The following is a 23,144-nucleotide window of genomic DNA, read 5'->3' on the forward strand; positions in this document are numbered from 1 at the left end:
TCACACAGATCAAAAAGGGATGACTTTTTTTTCTTGCTGTATTGCATGGTCCTGTCCTAAGGGGTGTTGAATCATTCAGAAACCAGTCAGTCTACGTGCAAGGACATAACTCTTCCTCTTAACATTTAATAGCCAACGAGAAAAGAGAATTACTTATAAGCAAACCAGAAATCCACTTGGGCCAGCACTAAATTAAGGAAGAATTGGAATTTCAGCCTGAAAATGTACTCCTCCAAAAATTCTATTTCAAACAGTAGGAGTGGCAAACAAAGCCTCAGAGCCATGTGGTATATCTGACCTTCAGGGGTGTATTTCTACTCCAACTCACAAAATCACAGAACGATTGGAAAGGACCTCTGGAAATCATCTAGTCCAACCCCCTTGAAATTCCTGGACTGTTTTTCTGTGCCCACTTCACACATGAACTTTGATCAAAAGATGAAGGTGACCCTAAGAAAATTTCATAAAGGCATAAGAAAAATATGGAATTTTCATTATTTTGGGCCCCAGAAAAAAATTCTATGACCATTCTTGAACCTTCAGAGTGTGTGGAAATAAGATTTCAGAAACTCTTTTCTAACCCCACCTCAACACCGAACCCAACAAAACTGATCCTAAAATCAGCATCTTGGGAGTACCCAAGGAGCAGAACTGCCAAAAGAAAAGGTTCTTTCTAGACTCTGGGCACACAAAGCTGTTGAATTTGCTCACTACAGAGAAAGTGTAATGTTTACTAAAATTAATATGAGTCAAGAAATAGAATCCTAGAACCACAGATGCATGGAATTGTTTCAGCTGGAAAAGACCTCTGAGATCATTGAGTACAATCATCAATCCAACACCACCATGCTCAATAAACCAGGCCATAAAGTGCCATATCTACACATTTCTTGAACACCTCCAGGGATGGTGACTCCACCACCTCCCTGAGCAGCCTGTTCCAGTGCCTGGCCACTCTTGCAAGAAAGAATTTTTTCTTAATATCCAACCTAGCCCTCCCCTGGCACAACTTCAGGCCATTTCCTCTCATTCTGTCACTTAATACTAAGGAAAAGAGACCAATCCCCACCTGACTCCAAACTCCTTTCAGGAAGTTGTAGAGAGCAATGAGGTCTCCCCTCAGCCTCCTCCTCTCCAGACTAAAATAGATAGAAGAATACGGAAGAACATTTGCACAAGGTGGTACAGGCAGCAAGCTGCCAGGTCAACCACCTGCCTGGTTCATCTGCCACGCTCCTGCTACAGCAGGGAATGTCTGACTTTGTGCATTGCAGCTTGGCAGCTTTCCCTGGATTTGTAGTGCCAGTGACCTGAAGGTCATTATTCCAACCCTGTCTCTAAGAAATCTGGGCAGGTCCAGCAGCTTCAGGCTGGCTGTGCAATTCTGCACGTCCCCATCACGCTTCCTGTGCCAGTCCTGCAGTGGGGTGTTTGCTGGTGCTGTGTCACATTTCAATGTCATGCTCCAAATGGCAACAAAAAAAAAGCATTTTAAAAGGGTAATGTTGGCTTTGATGGAAAGAGATAAGGGTTTGGATGGTTCTAATTACTGAGTTTGTGCACACAGTCATCACCTATAGACAATGCACACAATTTTCCAGCTATAGTAAGAGTCAACAAATCCCACACTGAGCTGCAGTATGGATTTCTGTCCCATGTGCTGTGATTTTCATGCACTAAGGCAGAGGAGTAAAACAAAGATAATTCACATATCAGCAATCCTGGCTGCACAACAATTTAGGGAGCACCAGTACTGACTGTAACAACCATGAACTGAGTGCTTATCAAATTAACAGGAGCCCAACAGAAAAATAAATCAACTCTTGCTGTAGTGTAATTAAAATAAAACCTGATTTACTGTGTACTTTAATGCAAAGAGAAATGAAATACAGACCATATTTTTGGTACACTATTTCCCACTCTCTCAGTAATTAAATGTTATTAAATCAATGAGTAAGTTTATACTATTATTCAGATATTGTCTTTACTACCAGCTATGAATCACACATCAGAACCAGTGCCGCGAATTAAAAGAGATTCATCTTTCTTCAAGCAAAGGCATCGCCCCACCCTGCTGAACAACCCCATATTTTGCCCTGCTCAGAAACAGCAGCTGAGGAATGAGAGATGAGAAGTGAAACAGGAGGAACTGAGCTTAAAAAAGTATTATTTGATTTAGACAGAGGAGAGATTTCATTGCAAACCGTAAATGCGTTGTTCCATGCTTTCGATGAACTGGCTTCTTTCTACCAGGGAAGAGATCCCTGAGGAATTAGTGGTCCATAGAGCAGCTTTCTCCTGGGTTCCCAGGGCTGTTAGCCATGGACCACAGGATGAACCAAACTGAATGAGCAACAAGGGATGAAGCAGCAGTGCTATTTAAGTGCTGGGGTATTATATCACTGAGTTTTAACTTAATAAGATATTCCAAGTACCTTGCTCTCAGTTGCATGGATGTTGTTTTGCTTTTCCTCCTGAGACATACCCACAGAGACCCAAAATATCACACCAGCTTCCAGTTTTCCATGGAACCATCACCTGTTAAATGAAGCCATATTTGATGCCCTAAAAAGAAAGTGGTGTGAGTAATCCAGGACTTACATTGATGTCCTCCAAGTCAAGGAAGTTGAGGATGACTCCGTTGCGTTTCCAGATGATGGGAGGTCGCAGTGCCCCGCGGATGCTACACGTCAGGACAGTGCTGAGGCCAACAGTGATGGTGGTAACACTGATCTTCTGGTCCTCAGGAAGGCTCAGCTGAACCACCTCTGCAAAGGCAACAACACAGGAATGAAAACAAATACTACAGAGGGAAGCTGTTCCATTGCTCCTCTTCTCCCCTTTCTCCTTTCTTCCTCATTCCAGGAACAACCCTGAAGAATCAATGCTGATCAATACTGATCCCATGATCAGTCTTTTTTTCAGTGGTGCCCAGCAACAGGTCAAGAGTTAAGGGACACAAAGCTGAAAACAAGAAATTCTATCTAAACATGAGGAGGAACTTCATTACATTGAGGGCTGCAGAGCACTGGTACAGGCTGCCCAGAGAGGCTATGGAGTCTCCTTCTCTAGAGACATTCAAAACCTGCCTGCACACAGTCCTGTGCAACTTGCTCTGGGTGAGCCTCCTCTGGCATGGGTGCTGGATCAGAGGATCCAGAGGTCCCTTCCAAACCCTAACATTCTGTGATCCAAACGAGAACATGGATTACCTGTGCTATAAAACTTCCCTAAACAGTAAAGTAAGAGACACAGATGCAGGATCTGCCACAATCACATCTGCTGTATCATTTCCTGAGGAATCCAGCAGTAGCTGTGGCATTAGAAAAATAAAATGGGTCCTCTGGCAAGCAATAGTTAAGTCTACAAAGCAGTCAGCAGCAGAAGGACAAGTAAAAGCTCTCCCTGCTTGACACCATCTGGGTTTGTTTCTCTAGAGGATTCCTGACAAGGTCCTTTGAAAAGACACAAGAATGAGTCAGGTTCTTTCCCTGAAAAAGCAGAATTAAGCTATGACTGCTCTCACTGAAATATAAACAAACCCAATTTTAAGTTGTCTCAATAGTGGAAGTCACCAAGCATGAAAATTCCTTTATGAAATGCAGCTACATATGGCATCTAAGATAGAGATGTTGTAACAAGGACTGAGACTCTTCTCATATTTTATTTAAAGAAAGAAACAAACAAATCAGTTATTTTGTCTTAAACGTACCCCACAGAAGAAACACCTGAGGCAGCAGTCCTTACCAAAAATCACACCCCCATCTCCTTGAGTTCACACCACCATGGCCTGAAGTGGTCTCAAGTTACATGAGAGGAGGTTTAGATTGGATATTAGGAAAAATTTCTTTGCTGCAAGAGTGGTCAGGCGTTGGAACAGGCTGCCCAGGGAGGTGGTGGAGTCACAGTCCCTGGTGGTGTTAGAGAAATGTGTGGTCACGGCACTTTGGGACACAGTTTAATGGGCACGGAGGTGTTAGGTGGATGTTTGGAGTTGATAATCTTAGAGGTCTTTCCAACTGAAATAATTCTATGAGTCTGGTTTCTTCTCTATGTTCCTTCTGACCCATGCTCACAGGATGATGTCTGTGTATCTCATCACATGTGGCCACACAGACAGGTAGGATATTGCGTACCAGAATTACTGTGAGTGCAGGTTGTCATTATGAAGCGTTTCAGCAGCAGTGAGCCAGTGACAGGGCAATCAGGCCACACTGCCAAAGCTCCTGCATTCACCATGTCATCATTCACATGATGGGTTTTGCTCACTCTCGGTCCCAGGCTCTGCAGCAAGAAAGCTCTGAGACTATGTTGTATCTAAATGCTGAAAACTGCTCTGTCAAGGTAATGGTCCTTTGAGATGAATGTTCACAGCACTTTGGTGTTATGTCGCTTCAAACAGCTCAAAACATGGACTGGGGAATGAAACATGATCTCCGGGCCCAATCCCCCTCCTTCCCCATCACCACTGGAAATAACTGAGGTGCTGGAGCATGTGCAAGAAAGGACAATGACACTGGTGAAGGGTCTGGAAAACAGATGTTGAGAGGAGCAGCTGAGGGACTGGAGTTATTCAGCTTGCAAAAAGGGAGGCTGAGGGAAGACCTGGCTCTCTACAACTCCCTCTAAAGAGGTTGGAGCCACGTGGGGGTTGTGTTCTTCTCCCAAGGAAAATATGATAGGACAACTGGAAAGAGACTCAGGTAGCACCAGGAGAGGTTTAGGTTGGACATAAGGAATTGCCCAGGGCAGTGGTGGAGTCTCCATTCCTGGAGGGAATGAAAATCCATGTAGATGTGATGCTTAGAGACATGGCTTAGGGGTGACATGGCAGTGCTGGGTTAACAGTTGGACTTGATGATCTTAAAGGTCTCTTCCAACAAAGTCAATTCTGTGACTCTGCCTGCTGGGGGAAACCAGACAAGACCACTTGGAACCAGAGACAGTGGCCCATAGGAGTGCTGATGTCCCATCCTACTACCCTCACCCAGCTGCCTGAGCATGGAACCAGCACCCAGGGGCTAACAGCAGAGTTATTTTCTGCATAACAGAGAGCTCCTTTTAATGAATAAAATATTTGGAGCGCACTTGACAGGAAGAAGAACTGATAATTACAATAATTTGTAGCATGGAGCAGGGCTAATGAGGACATCTTTTCTTGAGAAGAAGTAAACAAAGATTCAGTCATTTACAAGAGATTTGTTGTGGGATTTTTTTCATCTTTCTGTTGTTTTTCTTAATTCCTTCTTCTGCTGCTCCTCATACAGTCTTCAGCTCCCTGGCTCATGCTGGGCTCCCATTTTTTTGAGTGTCTTGTGGCAGGCTCCCTACTCATCTTCCCAAGGACAGCTAAAGAGGCTTTGGTTTTAACATTTTAGTAGCACACTAATGAAAAATATATTAACTTTTAATTAAGAAGGCACCTTACATAGCTGTCAGTCATGGATGTACAACATCAGGCCAAGAGATGAGTTTTTATGTTAAAGCATGTAATTGGTGCCGACTACCTTAAATGCTCACTCTGCCCCAGTGAGGTCATATCTGGAGTACTGGTCCTGTTTTGGGCTTCCCAGTTCAAGAGAGATAGGGAACTACTGGAGAGAGTCCAAGAGAGGCTATGAAGATGCTGAGGCCCCTGGAGCTTATCTGTGAGGAGGAAAGGCTGGGAGCCCTGGGGCTGTTAAGCCTGGAGAAGAGCAGCCTGAGAGGGGATCTGCCCAATGCTCAGCAAGAGCTAAATGGGATGAGACCAGACTCTTGTCAGTGGTGCCCAGTGGACAGGACAAGGGGCAATAGGCACAGACCTGAACCCTGGAGGTTCCACCTGAATGTAAGGAGGAAAATCCTCAGTGGGGTGAGGGTGCTGGAGCCCTGGAGCAGGATGCCCAGAGGTTGTGGAGTGTCCTCTGCAGAGATTCCAAACCCACCTGGACATTGTGATCCTGGGCAAGCTGCCCCTGCTTTAGCAGGGAGGTTGGACTGGATAGTTGCCAGAGGTCCCTCCCAAATCCTACCATGCTGGGATTCTGTGAACACACTCCTCAGTGTTTCTATGAAGTATATTTGAGGGCATCTTATTAACCTCTAAAAGTCTTTTTACTAGTACAGGATTATTTTCTGTGGCTTTAGCTATTGCTGTATTGTTACCAATAGAAAAGATTTCCTCACACAGCCAGATGCATTGAGGAGGAGACAGAAACTCCCTAAGAGGATGCAAGGTCTGGGCTTTAAAAAAAATCTTACAAATCCCTCAAAATCTTGTAGCTAAGTAATAGAGCTTAGACACAGTGATGCTGCTTGGATTATATGCCCAAATGATTGAAGTCACCAGGATGGTTTTTGTGTAAAGCCTCTATATTCGGTACTGAACCCTTCTCCCTCAAGTTTTAAAAACCTTGAGGAGATGAAAGGATTTTTAGCATCTATGTAAAACTGAACAGAACAAATGGGTAATATTCAAGGCGCACTCACTCCCAGAACACAGCCTGCAAATGGAATCTGGTCCTAAAATTGAGCAATTTGGTGTTCATTTGGAAATTCTGCAGGATGATGCATGCAAAACAGCTTTCTATATTCAGCAGATTCAAGCAGTATCAGTCCTGGCTGATTGTATTTATCAAGTCATGTCAAACCTGGGCCTATTCTTGGGGTTTCAGTGGCACCGACTCCTCAGTCTGTTCCAGCTGGAAAGTAAAAAGGCTTCCTGCCAATTGCTCTATTTTCAGAGAGGTGCTGTCATCAGGTGCTGGACTAGATGACCTCTAGAGGTTCCTTCTAACCCAGCGTATTCTATGAGTCTATAACCCTATAATTCTATGAATGGGATGCCGTCACTGTTGACTCAACTTGTAACTGTTGAAGATGGTGGGGTAAAGCTCCCATCAAGAATATATTATGTGTAACCACCACCTTTAAGGAGGAAAGGGGAGAGACGTGTCTTCCTGTTAGAGGTCCAGGAGCAGAATCATAGAATGCACTGAGTTGGAAAGGACTTTCAAGGTCATCTACTCCAATCCTCCTACAGTATGCATGGACATCTGCAACTAGATCAGGCTGCTCAGAGCTCCATCAAGCCTGACCTTGAATAACTCCAGGGATGGGGCCTCCATCACCTCTTCAGGCAACCTGTTTCACCCTCATAGTGAGGAACTTCTTCCTAATGTCCACAGTAATCTTCCATCAGCTACCTTACCAAATACAAACAAGATCAAGCTCAGCACTGACTCTGGAAACCCTCCTTTGGTGATGGTAGCTCCAGAAAACTGTGTGGCTTTTCAAAGCCAACTCCCCCATCCAGAGAGAGGCCAAGGGGTCACTTCCTGTGTGCAATGCCTGGTGCCAAGAGGTTCTTGAGGGCAAGGATCTTTCTGCCCTGTCTCTCACATCTTTTCTCTCTGCTGTTATATTCAGTCCGAGAGAGATCTGTGGACCTTAGGTGACCCTGGTGTAGCCATTCTGATGTTCTTACATTAAATTTCTTGCAATGCCAGGTCCCACAGTGGCACATTTGAGAACGTAAAGTCTGACTAATTCCTTCTCTTGTTAAAAATGTCAAGATCTTGTTGAACATTTTCCTCAGCCCCTCTGCTCCCATTTTCTCTTCTGAAGGCGCTGAGCTGGCGTTGCTCTGCACCTTTGCAGGCTGTGCATACTAATACCAGCGGGTATTACTTGTTGTGCTGGTTTATCATGGAAATCTTCTCCTCTGCTGTCATTTGCAGCCTGCCAAAGGCAATCATAATTTCCCAATGAAGACATGTATAATTGAGGTCATTACAGGGAGCAACCTGGAATGAGCATCTATGGAGAAAACCTCATTGATTTAGCACTGCATGAAGATAATTTACATAGTAAATGTCGGTGCCTGCCTGCCTTTGCTCATGCTACACTACCTACTGAAACAGATTTCACACCTTAAAAAAGGGCTTAATATCATTAATTAGATCTTTCCCCTTCAGTCTAAAGAAAACATACTTTGCAGCATATTGTTGTTGCCACCCTTAATCATTGTTACATTTCTTCATGGATATCTTGCCTTACTAAAACTGGCTGTATTGCTTAGGTTGTGCTTAGGGGACGAGGCCATACCTTTTTAATCATGGCATAGAACAGAACAGAACAGAACAGAACAGAATAGAATAGAATAGAATAGAATAGAATAGAATAGAATAGAATAGAATAGAATAGAATAGAATAAACCAGGTTGGAAGAGACCTTCAAGATCATCGTGTCCAACCTATCATCCAACACCACCCAATCAACTAAACCTAGCACCCTATCAAGTCTCCTCCTGAACACCTCCAGGGATGGTGACTCCACCACCTCCCCGGGCAGCCCATTCCAATGGGCAATCACTCTCTCTGTGTAAAACTTCCTCCTAACCTCCAGCCTAAACCTCCCCTGGCACAGCCTGAGACTGTGTCCTCTTGTTCTGGTACTGGTTGCTTGGGAGAAGAGACCAACCTCTGCCTGTCTACAACCCCCCTTCAGGTAGTTGTAGGGGGTAGTTGTAGAACTATAGGTTATGGTTGGAAGAGAGCTTTAAGAACATCCAGTCCAACTGCTAACCCAGTACTGCCAGGTCACCACTAAACCATGTCCCTCAGCACCACATCTACACAGCTTCGAAACCCTTCTAGGGATGGAAACTCCACCACTGCCCTGGGCAGCCTCTTCCAGGGTTTGACATTTAGGGGAAGAAATTGTTCCTCTTGTCCGATCTAAATGACCCCTGAGGGCATTTGCCTGTAGCTTGGTCTCTGTGGGGAGACACTGAACCCAAGTAAGCCCTGTTTGAAGCAATGGGAGGAAGGCTTCGAAGAAAGTCTGAAGCACAGATTCTTGTCCTCGAATTAATGTTTCAAGGACTCACTCAGCTCTAGCCCCAAAGAGTATTGCTCACCTAAGCCCAAGGACTGTCCATCACCTACCTCCAAAGACTATTCATTGTCCAGCCACAAAGCTCCATTTTCTGAACACCAAGTCAGAATTACAGGAAAGTCAGTCATGCTATTAAAAATGTTTATGTTATTAATTAACAACATTAGAGCTGTTAATGAACATGATTAAAATTGTTCACAATTAATTAACTCAGAGAATTCCTACAGCTCCCACATCAGCTCAGAGCAGGATATTGGAAGGCTTCTGACTTCATAACCTATGAATAACACCATCAAGAGCTGGCTCTGCCTCAGTCCACCTTTGGTGTCACCCACTGCTGCCCAGCTGTCCTCCATGGGACATCTCAGGAGTCTGGTGTCCCTCAAAGAGAGGTACCACAATGCAGCATTCCTCTAAGGCTTCTAAGCTTAATTAATGTGAATAATAAAACGATTTTTAAAGCTAGGTAGAAATGTTCATCTCTCAGCTTTATTTTGTGACTACAATAATTCAAGTTCTTAATGTAATTTATACATCCTCAGGACCTTGGGCATGCTAGTACAGGAAGTATTTTATTGTAAATTCCCTGCTAAATTAATAATGCTGTTTTCTAAGTCATAAAAAGGCATAATGATATTTCTAGCAGTATGAAAGAATTTAGCACCTCAAGCCTTCTCCTGTCATTACTCTTGAAGGCCACAGGCTATGACTCCCTGAGGTAGGTCCCAACCTTCCAGTGAAAGCAGCTATTAAAATAACTAAAAATTACAATGTCTTTTCTTCAGCAACTGAGACATTTTGTGCATTCATAAGATACTATCACTGCTACACCACTACACAGGTCAGGCTGGAAGGGGCCTTCATGGATCACCTAGTCCAGCTCCCTGCAATGGGCAGGCACATCTTTCACTAGATCAGGTTGTTCAAAGTAGTTGATTATTTAGATCATGAGGATACATAGAATAAATCAAAGCTTAACTTGAAGGGGAAAAAACAAACCACCTCATGTTAGAGTGTGGTCAAGCATCTATGTAAGAGGGATTAGGACTTCAAATGCAGACCAAGCTGCCCTTCGTCCTGTAAACACCTAAGGACTCTCCTGAACTCCCTGGAAGAGTGAAGAATTGCCCTCAGGGAGGGTGTTCTATAGTGAGTGTCTTTCCCGGCTGCTGGATTTGAGAGCAGCCAAGAACATTTCTTTCTCATTTTGTGAGGATGGAATAAGAACTCTTAAATTTCAGAGCTCTGAAGGCTGGTACTACCTCAAAGCTGGTGCCTCAGTCCCCTCCAGAGCCCACACAGCACCCTGGGTCACCATGTTTGTCTTGGCCATGGTGTGGGATGCGGTGATTTAGCCACAGGGAAGACCAGTTCCTCACACTGACTATAGAGAAACTGCAGGTGAGTAGCTCCAACAGAGCCACCTGCATGGAAAACTCCACATCTGGCAAAACAAACTCTGCTCAAACAGCTGCTTAGATTTTTAGCTAAATTATACATAAATTCCACCCAAAAATAATGCAAGAAAAGGAGCCCAGCTTTTCTGTATGAATTTGTCTGCAGAATATTCACATAGCTGATAAAGTTGCTAAAAAATCACTTTTATTGACTTTTAACCAAAGGCTGCTTCTTTATGTACTGGAGTGTAAAGATCAATTTCTTGTCTGTTTTGTTTTGTTTGTTTTTAAAGAAAAGAAGCAACATTTCCCATCACAAAATCCCATCACTGCCCTCCTGTTACTAATCAGGACAACATTGCATTGTGTGTGCAGAAAGGGATAATTCATTCATTCTTGGAAGTACATGAATAAATATAAGTTGTTCAGTGCTTAATTATCTAATCTCCTGAGGGTGATAAGTGATGGATTCATTATGTAAATAGGCATAAGTAGTCTGTTTGAGAGAATAGTTTACATAAATGCATTTGTTTTTATTTTAAGTTCCCATTTCCCACGGATTGAGAGCAATGTTGGTATGATTAATTTCTGATAAAATATTCCCATGTTGTGGCAACAGTGTCCTGCCTGGATTGTGACAGTCACATGTTTTCCCACCCAGCTTACACATTTGTTAAGCAAAATCACTAATGGTCTGATTGGCTTTTGCAATTGCTGCTGGCAGTCACGCCAGTTAAACATGGGACTCAGAAGATTTGTCTCTTTCTCTTAAGACGAGTCAAAACTGTACTCCTATTATCACAGAATCCCAAAATCTCAGCATGGTGGAGTTGGAAGGGAGCTCTGGAGAGCATCCAGTCCAAATCCTCTGCCAAAGCAGGGTCACCCACAGCAGCTTGCCCAGGATCACAATGTCCAGGGGGGTTTGGAATCTCTCCAGAGAAGGAGACTCCACAACTTCTCTGGGCAGCCTGCTCCAGGGCTCCGGCAACCTCACTCCAAATAATTTTCTCCTCATCCTCAACTGGATTTCAGTTTGTGCCCATTGCCCCTTGTCCTGTCACTAGGCACCACTGAGAAGAATCTAGCCCCATCCTCTTGTCTCCCACCCTTTGTCCCTTGCTGAGCATTGATCAGATCCCCCTCAGGCTGCTCTTCTCCAGGTTCAACATCCCCAGCTCTCTCAGCATCTTTGCAGCCTCTCTTGGACTCTCTCCAGTAGTTCCTCGTACCTCTTCAACTAGGGAGCCCAGAAATGGACCCAATACACCAGATATGGCATGACTAGAGCAGGGTAGAGGGGAAGGACAACCTCCCTGAACCTCTTGGCCAGGCTTTGCTTCATGTATCCCATGAGACAATTTGTCTTTTTGACACCAGAGCACGTTGCTGCCTTGTGGTGAACTTGTCCACCAGCACTCCCAAGTTCTGCTCCACAGAGCTGCTTTCCAGAAGGTCATCCCCACACCTGTACTTGTGCAGGGGGCTACTCCTCCCCAGATGCAGGACCCTACACTTGCCCTGGTTGATTTTCATGAGGTTCCCCAGTACCCAACTGTCCAGGCTGTCCAGGTCAATACAAACTATACTATATAGATACTACATATATATACACACTATACTATATAGATACTATATACATATATACACACTATGCTACAGTGTACATTCTTTGCAAATAACTATGGGGGTATCAAAATCTCTTAGTGAATGCACAGAGATGTGAGGTGTTAGAGCTGCTCCCTGTGTTTCCCACTCTATCCTATTGGAATGGCAAGAATTAGTTGTTCCACTGACACAAAAGCAAGAGTTGTCTCTTCCAAAAGCTTTCATTCAGCATTTCTAGGGCTTTAAAAGTTTTTCTGAAGGAAAATACCTTGGCTTTGAAATGGAGAACTCTTCAGCATGGTTCTTTCAAAGCAATGAAACTTTTAAGAACTGTATTTCAAGTACCATATTTCAGAGTTTCTGAAGCTCCCAAATCCATATGAAACCCTAAACTATATATATAAATAAATAAATAAATCTCTATATATAATTTTTTTTCTTGGTAACTCCTGTAAGTTACAGGAGCTGAAGTGATTTATACCTGATTTAAGGCAGAAAAAGATAGCTTCTGGTAGAGGCTCTGGCATGCCAAGTTTCTCCCTGGAGTGAATTTTTATGGCTGCTCTATAAACCCCTAGGGTTTATCATGGAAATACTGTCAGACCATTAAGTCCAGCATGACTTGTGGGAACTGCTGTAATGTGTACGTAAATTACTTCAAAAATAGAGACAAGCCAGGCCATGGGGGTATGTGGGGTTCAAGGAGCATTCACATATAGTTTAAAACCACTGAGACATCAAAAAATGGCTGCATCAAACCACTCCAACCCCTCACTCCCTGTTCATTTCACTTGGAGCTCCGGGCCAGCTTCATGCATTGAATGCAATGCACTGAAAAATGCATGAACCAGGAAACAAGGAGCTGACAAAACAGCCCCACATTGCTTCTAAACCTCAAATGAAGGGGTTGCAAAAGACACAATCCCAAGCACTTAACATCAGGTGTACTTCTTCATTTCATATTCCCACATCTGCTGCGTTCACAACCACCCAGCTGAGGGCCAGCACACCTTCTGAGCTGTAAATAAGCACTAGTAAGGCTTTTCATGGGGCTTTCATTCCTCTTTCCATGGATGACTGAAAATTTAGCTGTGGCAATTATACAGATGTTGCACTTTTTCTGACTGTAGCTACTCTCAAGATACTTAATAAATGGAAGGACTCTGTTTTCCTGCACTCAAACCATCCCAAGCCATGAGCTACTCCATCCTCCACCTTCATCTTCTACTTCAGTCACTTCACAGTTGGGGTTTGCCTTGTTAAAGGAAGAGTTCAGCCTCTCTCCAAGGTTTTTTGGTGATTTTCTTTACAAACAACTTCCTGAGTCCCAGGCCAGCAGTATCAAACCAGATTAGATTTAATTGTAGATTAGAGTTATACAAGCAGGGGAAAAACAATGCAATAAGAAGTGAGTGGCTCTAAGGCAGCTCCAGATACTCCTGCCATGTAACCCTGGCTGCATGTGGGACTTGCATAACATCATTCAGAAATCATGGAATTGCAGAGTGGTTTGGGTTGGAAGGGACCTTTTGAGGTCATCTAGTCCAATGCCCCTGCAGTCAGCAGGGATATCTACAACTAGAAGAGATTGCTCAGAACCCCAAACAAGCTGACCTGGAATGGTTCCAGGGATGGGGCATCTCCCACCTCTCTGGGCAACATGGGCCAGTGTCTCATTGCCCTCAAAGTAAAGGAGTTCTTCCTTCTCTCCAGTCTAAATGTCCCTCTTGGTTTAAACCATCGCTCCCTGTCCTGTCACAACAGGCCCTGCTCAGAAGTCTGTCCCCAGCTTTCTGATTGACCACTGTAAGCAGTGAAGGCCACCAGAAGGTCTCCCTGGAGCCTTCTCTTTTCCAGGCTGAACAAGCCCAACTTTCTGAGCCTGGCCTTACAGCAGAGGGCTTCCAGTCCTTGGATAACTTTTGTGGCCGCCTCTGTACCTGCTCCATATTCTGCCTCCTGGACTACAAAGCAGGATTATCGATATAAATTCCAGTTACAGAATCACAGAATCATAGAAACAGAACTGTTGAGTTTGGAAGAAACCTTTGAAATCATCAAGTCCATCCACTTGCCTAGAGCTCACAATCCCACAACTGCTCAGCTGCTACCATTAAACCATGTCCCTCAGCACCACATCCACACATCTTTAAAATACCTCCAGGGATGATGACTCCACCACCTCCCTGGATGGCCATTTCCAATGCCTGACAACCCTATCTGTGAAGAAATTTTCCCTAATGCTGAGGCTCAGCTGAACATGCATTTTGATGATATATTTCCCAACAGTGCTGCTGGTTCTGCCTTGGAGGGTGAGGCTTTGGACAGATCTGGAAGTGGCGTGGAAGGTGCAAACTTGGCTGGGGCGGGGGGATCACGGACGTCAATATCTTAGAGGTTACAGCAAGGTTGCTCTGCAGCAACGTTTATCCAGATAACATCTTGTATTTTAAAAATACATCAGTTGATAGAAACTTCTGCATCAGCACTCTTGGCCACGTCCTTCCCGTATTCAAAACTACCTAAAGTTTAGGAGAAAGTCAGAAATGTGCCAAGGAGCAGCAGCAGAGAAAGACACAAGTGAACTGCAGCTCTTGCTGGAGAGGGGGGCGAAGTGAAGGCAGAAAGCGAAGAGCACTACCTCAAGCAAATCCCCTGGCTGGTGCTATCAGCACATCAATTGTTGTAGGCAGGTTTTCTGCTGGTTAAACCTTTTCAAGCCCAATCCCCCGCAGTTAAGAGCCTTTTAGCAAGGGTGCAGAAGGCACTGGGTAATTCATCAGCACTCTGGCGTGGTGCCTGGCAGGCAGCTGGCACTTTGGAGTAAAATTTGGGATCAGCACTTCAAAGCTGGCATAGTTTGGTGCTTCTGTGGGTTTAGTCTCAGTGGGGAATTGCAGAATGGACAGCAGAAGGATGGGAAAGAAGGAGCAGGGAAGGGGTAAGTACAGACTTCATATGGCTGCCAAAGCGGCTTCTCTGGTGGACTGGAAACCTCTGCAGAGAACTTCAGAGATAGGGACAAGCAATGGTCACAGCAGGAGAATCCCAGAATCCCAGCATGGTGAGGTTGGAAGGGACCTCTGGAGAACATCTAGTCCAACCCCTCTGCTAAAACAGGGTATTCACAGCAGCTTGCCCAGGATCACAATGGCCAGGTGGGTTTAGAACCTCTTCAGAGAACAAGACTCCACAACCTCTCTGGGCAGCTTGCTCCAGGGCTCCAGCACCCTCACAACAAAGAGATTTCTCCTTAAGCTCAAGTAAAACCTCCTGGTTTTCAGTCTATACCTACTGTCCCTTGTCCTGTCACTGGCCACCACTGACAAGAGTCTGGCTCCATCTTCTTGACCCCCACCCTTTATCTCTTGCTGAGCATTGATCAGATCCCCTCTGGGGCTGTTTTTTTCCAGGCTAAACAGCCCCAGGGCTCTTGGTCTTTCCTCCTCACAGAGATGCTCCAAGCCTCTTCCTCAGCATCTTTGCCACCTCTCTTCAACTCACCCCAGTAGTTTACTGTCTCAAATGGGGGAGCCTAGAACTGGACCCATTCTGTCTTGAACTGGGAAGCAGATTTAAGTCCTCACCCAGAAGGACAGTGACTCCTACTCTGCCTCAGTATCCCTCATGCGAAAAACATGTCCAGGTCATTCCACGAGTAACATGTTTGAAAAGGTTTCTCAGCAGCCATGGAAACAGCAGGCCACACAAACACCCACAGGTGTGCTGTGTCTGTGGATTTCTAATTAGAAGCCCTCAGAGGCTCACAGATAAAATCCAAGTATAAAACCTGAAATTTAATTACACAAACCCACTTTGACGCAGAGATTTGCTGCCACTGCTGTGAGAAACTTAAATTCCAGCCCTACAAGAATGATAAATGCTGCATCCTTGAAAGTAACAGGAAAAACAAATCACCCAGACTATCATATTAAAAAGCATATTGAAAAGCAAGATATGCTGGCAAAATCCAATGGGGCCAGCCGCACTGCGTGTACCTGCCGATGGTCGCTTCTCCAAACTTTTAAATCTGCAGAGCAGCATGATTTATAGAAGCTGTTCTTTATCATTCAGCCTTATAAGTCTTATGTCACAAAAACCCTTTGGCATTAGAAGAACGTTCAGCTTGCCAAGGGAAGCAGGAGAGAAGAGCATAGAGAGCCTGCACCACTTGGGCTGCATGCACGCCCTTCCTCATTCCATCAATGCTGGGCTATTTTTGCACGGAGCAGACAGGACTTATTGAGAGAGCAGCTATCCAATGTTTTGTTTTTCTTATCTTATATCCTCAACCTGCTTTTCAGACAGTCAAATGCAACTCTGAAGGCAGAAATGATTCATTTCCCCTCAATTTTCCTGTAACACCCTTCACCGTTAAATCGGCATCAGAAATGCTAGTGAGCGGAATACAGAATACACAATTAAGCAGGTTGGAAAAGACCTTTGAGATCGTCAAGTCCAACCTATCACCCAACACCATCTAATCAACTAAACCATGGCACTAAGAGCCTCATCCGCTCTTATTTTAAACACTTCCAGTGATGGTGACTCCACCACCTCCCTGGGCAGCCCAGTCCAATGGTCAATCACTCTTTCTGGGAAGAATTCTTCCTAACATCCAGCCTAAACCTCCCCTGGCACAGCTTGAGACTGTGTCCTCTTGTTCTGGTGCTGGTTTCCTGGGAGAAGAGACCAGCCTCCACCTGGCTACAACATCCCTTCAGGTAGTTGCAGATGGCAATAAGGTCTCCCCTGAGCCTCCTCTTCTGCAGGCTAAGCAACCCCAGCTCCCTCAGCCTCTCCTCACAGGGCTGTGCTCCAAACCCCTCACCAACTTTGTTGCCCTTCTCTGGACACGTTCCAGCAAGTCAACCTCCTTCCTAAACTGAGGGGCCCGGAACTGGACACAGGACTTAAGGTGTGCCCTAACCAGTGCTGAGTACAGGGGCACAATGACTTCCCTGCTCCTGCTGGCTACACTATTCCTGATATAGGCCAGGATTCCATTGGCCTTCTTGGCCACCAGGGCACACGTTCAGCCTACTGTCTACCAGTACCCCCAGGTCCCTTTCTGCCTGGCTATTCTCCAGCCACTCTGACTCTGCATGGGGTTGTTGTGGCCAATGTGCAGAACCCTGCACTTGAATGTGTTAAATCTCATGCCCTTGGACTCTGCCAATCTGTCCAGCCTCTCAAGGTCCCTCTGCAGAGCTCTCCTACCCTCTGACATGCCTGCTCAAAGTGAGGTGTATGACCTTGGAGAGGGATTATTTGGCACAAAATACTTCTGAGCCCTTCTGGTCCCAGCTGCAACCTGTCTGAGACCACCTGTCCCTGCCAAGCTCCACTCATTCTATGCAGGGCTGGGCCCAGCCCCCCTTGCCATTAGAACAATAGAGTAATTTTGGTTGGAAAAAGACATTTAAGATTGAGTCCAACCATCAACCCAACACTGTCATGATCATTAAACCATGTCCCAAAGTACCACATCTACACACTTTTTGAACACTTCTAGGGATGGTGGCTCCATCATCTCCCTGGGCAGTCTGTTCCAATGCTTGACCACTATTTCAGGGAAGAATTTGTTCCTAGTATCCAACCTAAACTTCCTGAGGTGCAACTTGAGGCCATTTCCTCTTGTCCTAGCACTAGTTATTTGGGAGACGAGACCACACTTGTCACAGTACAGCTCTTTCCATCACTTACAGACTCAACATCTACCCTCTTTGAACCTCCCAGGTCTGGCAAAGGCTCATGGGGACAAAATGTGGCATGGTCCTGCTTCTGGCTCTGCAGGAATGGCCTCCACCACTGCTCACTATACAGAATCACATAGAATCTAAGCATGGTGGGAGTTGGAAAGGACCGCTGGAGATCACCTAGTCAAAGCCCACCACTAAAGCAGGGTGACCCAGAAAAGGTTGCACAGGAACACATCCAGGTAAATTTTAATAGTCTCTGCCAAAACCTGAGGAATATTTCCCCAAATCTCTGCAAACTGCACCTCAGATTGCATCTTAAGGCTCAGCCCCACTTGAGCTGCTCCTCACCATACAGGTCACCCCACCTCTGCTCTCCTGCCACGCCAACCTGCCGCAATACATCCTCAGTCAACCATTCCAACCAATGGTAATTAAAATAAAGGACACATTTCCATTCCCTCTTCCAGAGAAAATGACCTTTTTCCCTCCCCTACTTTTTTAATTGTTCCCTTCTCAGTTTCCACCATCCCTTTGCACACGATGTTAAACGTCTCCATGCTAGCCTCCGCTGGTGATTACCGATCACATCTCAGAGATTTCTCTTGTGCTAACAGAACACAATCTCAGATATCACCATTTTGGTAATGGCTGTTAAATATTGACTCTTCTGGGGGCTGATTGCAGCAGGTACATGCCCTGTTTACATCTAATGATCACAAATTAAAACCAGCTCAATAAACTGAACATCTGAGGCACGCAGGTTACGCTACAGAGAATGAATTATTGCTGCTCAAGTCTATAACTTAAGCACAATCTTTAAACATATATTTCATTTAAAACAGCTCAGAAATTGAGGGGGGCAAATGAAAGCTTGTTTAAGGCTAAATTATTTGCCAGCATGGCCACCATATGCCAAGTGCCACAAACAACAACATTCATCGCAATGAGAGTCTGGGGATGGTTTCTTTTTAAGATCTTCAGCATGCTGCTCATCACAAATATTATCAAGCAGATGCTGTTTTTCTAACCAGCAGTTCACTCTGAATTGGAACAAAAACTCCACAAATTCCCTCAGACTGCAAGTCCATGTGCACATCACAACCACCTCATCACAGAAATGGATAAAGTCATCTCCCTCCTCAACAGATGGTTCCTCCTTCAACAAAAGCCTTCATCTCCTGCTGCAGGCAGACCTTCCTCCCCCTCAACTTTATGCAGCAGACACAGAAACAACATCCACAATGTATTCATTAACCCACTGAAGGTCAGGTACAAATTAGCACATCATAAAAAGCCACTATTTTGAGCAGAGCATCAGCTCTGATGGCTCAATTGCTACTGCTAATATCTCCCCTAAATAATAACTGTAAGAGGAAACCTGCAGAAAACAGGATGAAAGTGCAGCTATGAGAGCATCTCTGTAAGGAGGGGCTGAGAGACCTGGGGCTGTGGAGCCTGGAGAAGAGCAGCCTCAGAGGGGATTATCTCAATGCTCAGTAAGAGATAAAGGGTGGGGGGCAAGAGGATGAGGCCAGGCTATTTCCAGTGGTGCCAAGTGACAAAGACAAGGGGCAACAGGCACAAGCGAACCCAGGAGGTTCCATCTGAACAGGAGAAGAAAGTTCTTTGGTGTGAGCAGGCTGCCCAGAGAGGTTGTGGATCCTCCTTCTCTGGACAGATTCCAAACCCACCTGGCCATTGTGATCCTGGGCAAGCTGCTATGGGTGACTCTGCTTAGCAGTGGGGTTGGACTGGATGATCTCCAGAACTCCTTTCCAACCTCCTCCATTCTGTGATTTCATGATATTGCCCATGATGATAACACCAAAGTGAAAAGTGTTCAACTTAAAACCTGCAGTCAATGTAAGTAAGATCAGCTGTTGGCTTGTCCAGGCCAGTGTCCACTATCCAGTGTGTAGATCACAGCTTTGATAAGGAAAGGATTCTCACAAACCTAACGTAACAGTCACTCACCAAGATAGAACACATACCTGCAAGGCATTGACTGACAAGCTTCTGCAGTGTTGTAATTGATGCACAGTCCTTTGTGGCTTTCACCCCTTCTAAGGAATCTCAAATTCTACAGTTTTAATTGGCTCAATTGTGTTATTATTAATTTGGGTGAATAATTATAATTTAGTTGGTCCCAACACTGTGGCAGCACAAGACACGATGCCTGACAAGGTTTGGTCTGGATTTTAGTGAGGCAAAAGCCATCAAATGATGGTTCCAGACTCTTCTCAGTGTTCCCTATTGACAAGACAAGAGGTAATGAGCATGAACCTGAACACAGGAAGTCCCTTCTAAACATGAGAAGGAACTTCTGTACTTTGAGGATGACAGAGCACTGGAACAGGCTGCCCAGATAGGTGGTAGAATCTCCATCTCTAAAGACTTTCAAAGCCCACCTGGATGTGTTCCTATGTGATCTGCTATAGGTGACACTGCTCTGGCAGGGGGATTGGGCTTGATGATCTTCAGAGGTCCCTTCCAACCCTAATATTTTGGGATTCTAAGGGATTCATGGGGCAAAGCTTAGTTCAAACATACACTAAAAAACCCAGTTACTGCCCTGGAAAGGTATGGTGGAAATTATTGTGCCAGAAGATGGCATGGGATACCAAAGCATAGTTAGATAACATGACTTGTGTCAAGCAGAGCAAACCTTGTCTCCCTGCTCCTGAGTGGTAGCACCAAACTCCCTCAAGGTGTCATAAATGACTGTGGGAAGAGTAGTTTGCACCTTATCTGTGACTTCTGCTGTCAGATGTTTTCACTAAGGTGACCAGCTCAGCCACAAGTATTTGGGACTTCTCTGTCTCTGGCAAGACCCCAGGTGCATGAGTGAATGTTTCTGGCAGTGATTAATCCTAGGTGGAAGGGATTTAATAAGCATTAGCTAAATGATGCCATTTGACCCAGGTGACATGGAAACTCTTTCATTTCTTTTACAGTTACACTTCACCTTTTGCCAAACCTCTGATTTCTCCAGCTTTTCTCCTGTTTTCTCCTTTCCCTTTACTCAGGCAACATTGAGCAACTCAGCAAAATGCCAGTTTGCAGAATTGAGATTGCCTCTGCTCCTATAAAAAGAGCATTCCACAAATGAAAATGCCTCTAAGCAGTGCCAAAAGCCAGGAGACACCTTTCAGTCCAGGTCAGATCAAGGAGGATGGTAATTTTCCACCTCTGTTGCATTAAGAGCAGAGGACAGCAGTGCTCAGCACTGCCATGAGCGAGGCAAACCTCACCTCCAACCACAGGCAACATGAACTCTGCAAAGTGGTGATGGGTTGGCTCCTTGCATGGGCTTACGGCACAACAAAGGCCATGGGTGATGAACCTCACCAAACAGGCTGAAGCAGAAATATAAGATCAGGTCCTGCAACTATCCAAGCACTCTTTTAACTGAATCCTACATCCATGCTTTGGCTGTCCTGCAGCAAGCCACTGACTGCACCTAAGAACAAAGAACTTCAGTGGTGTTTCAAGGTGGGCACCAAGGACTAACTTGCACAGGCATCTCCATTCTTTGTCCCAATTTAAAGCTACAACTGTAGTCTTTACCTGCCCCCCCTCCTTGAAGAAAGGGCTATCTCATTATACTTCATGCACTGCAAATCATTAACTCTGTTGAAATCAAGAGTGATGCTTATATAGAAATGTCAAGGATGAAGTACTGAAGTCAGGGCCACACTGTGAAAAAAGGCTCTTAATGACTCACGGTAATATATTTCAGATGTTTGAGCAAACAAAGCATTCATAAAGCACTGCAGAACAGCTCCTTTCAGACTGAATGGAGCCTTTATTCCCAAGCTACAGAAGGAAGGAGAAAAGCCAAGGACACAAAACCAGGAAAAGCAGTGCTCCCTAATATGTTGCTACATCCCCAGAGCGTGGGCAGCATAGGCAGGGAGGGGATTTTGTCCTTCTGCTGTGCTCTGCTGAGACCCCACCTGCAGTGCTGGGACTAGCTGTGCCCTCAGCACAGCACAGACAGCGACCTGTTGGAGCAGGGCCAGAGGAGGCCACAGCAATGCTGGGAGGACTGGAAGCCCTCTGCTGTGAGGCCAGGCTGAGAGAGTTCGGTTTGTTCAACCTGGAGAAGAAAAGGCCCTGGGGAGACCTTCTGGTGGCCTTTCAGTGCTCAGAGGGGCTGATCAGAAAGCTCCCCAAAAGGGAGATTTGGACTGGAGAGAAGAAAGAAGTTTTTTCCACTGGGGGTAGTGAGACACTTGCCCAGAGAGGTGGGAGATGCCCCATCCCTGGAAGCATTCCATGTCAGGTCGTTTGGGGCTCTGATCATCCTGCTCCAGTTGCAGAAATGTGCCTGCTGACTGCAGGGGGTTTGGACTAGATGACCTTTAAAGGTCCCTTTCAACCCAAACCATTCAATGATTTTATGATTCTATGATATTTTCAAGCAAGGAGGCACAGAAATATTTCACATTGTTCTGCCCGCTGCAGTGTGAAAGCTTGCTTAAACTCTTTTTTCCTAGCTTCTTCATTTAGTAACACCTGAGGGTATGGACTGCTCCTCAACATTTATGCTACTTGTTGAAGGGAAAAGCATGCTATCTTCTGGAAGGTTACAGATATTGGAAGATAAAAGTCAGGACAGCTCTTCTTTTGAACTACAGCAGGAGAGATTTAGGTTGGACAGAAGGAGGAAGTTCTTCATAAGGAAGTTAGTGGAACACTAGAACAAGTTGCCCAGAGAGGTGATTGAGGCCCCATCCCTGGAGACATTGAAGGTCAAATTTGATGGGGCATTGAGCAACCTGCTCTAGTTGGAGATGTTCCTGCTCACTGCAGGGGGGGTTGGAGTAGATGACCTTCTAGGGTCCCTTCCAACCTGCTGCATTTATGATTTTATGGTACTTCCTAGTCTCCCATGCATACTTGGCAAACCTGCACTTGAGGCAGCAAATGTCCAAGCAAGCAAAAGGTATTTCATGGCAGAGGAGGAAGTGAGTAGTTTACATCTGGTGACCACTCCAGAGTGGGAGAAGCTGGCAATTGTCCAGGATGTCAAGGTTAACAACAACCCCTCTATTACAATAAATGTTATGGGTGAATCTTAAATGACTACAGATGGTCAGGTGTTGATTTTGCATGTCCTTTGAAAGACAGTGCTGTCAGCAAAACAGTGCCTTCTAACCAAATTTTGAAGTTCAATACACTGTCAGCAGGAAGAGTGCTGGCTCTTTAACTGACTCATCAAAATACTGCACTTTTAGTTGCCTCCAGTGACTTTCCATTCAAGCACTGCTCTGTGGCTCCTTCTCCAGGACAAGAATATCTGCACGATTCATAGTTGGTTAGGATTTTTTTCCCCTCCCCAGTAATAGTCCTTTTATGGCAAGGATGTAAAACCCTTTGCTTTACAGATAATAAGCTGAAGCAGAGGCAGAGGCAGAGGTTGTTTAGCTGCAGTTACACAGGCATACCTGAACCAGAACCAGATACATGCCTGCTTTCCCAAGGTTACTCTTCCAGCCTCCTCCAGATTACTTTATAATCCCATTATGGGTGGAATAGCTCCATACACACAGCT

At 45.1% G+C, this 23,144-nt stretch overlaps 1 protein-coding gene across 2 annotated transcripts in view; it reads right to left on the minus strand.

The window, feature by feature from the left end:
- Positions 1 to 23,144, minus strand: part of LOC104297025 (follistatin-related protein 4) — a 278,489-nt gene that overhangs the window by 45,949 nt on the left and 209,396 nt on the right. For both annotated transcript variants that reach the window (XM_054168334.1, XM_054168333.1), the window contains exon 7: positions 2,602 to 2,768. In XM_054168334.1, the coding sequence (XP_054024309.1) occupies positions 2,602 to 2,768 (167 nt within the window). The remainder of the gene's footprint in view (positions 1 to 2,601; positions 2,769 to 23,144) is intronic.

Source organism: Dryobates pubescens, chromosome 16 (assembly GCF_014839835.1).
Source record: "Dryobates pubescens isolate bDryPub1 chromosome 16, bDryPub1.pri, whole genome shotgun sequence".
NCBI classification, from domain to species: Eukaryota; Metazoa; Chordata; class Aves; order Piciformes; family Picidae; genus Dryobates; species Dryobates pubescens.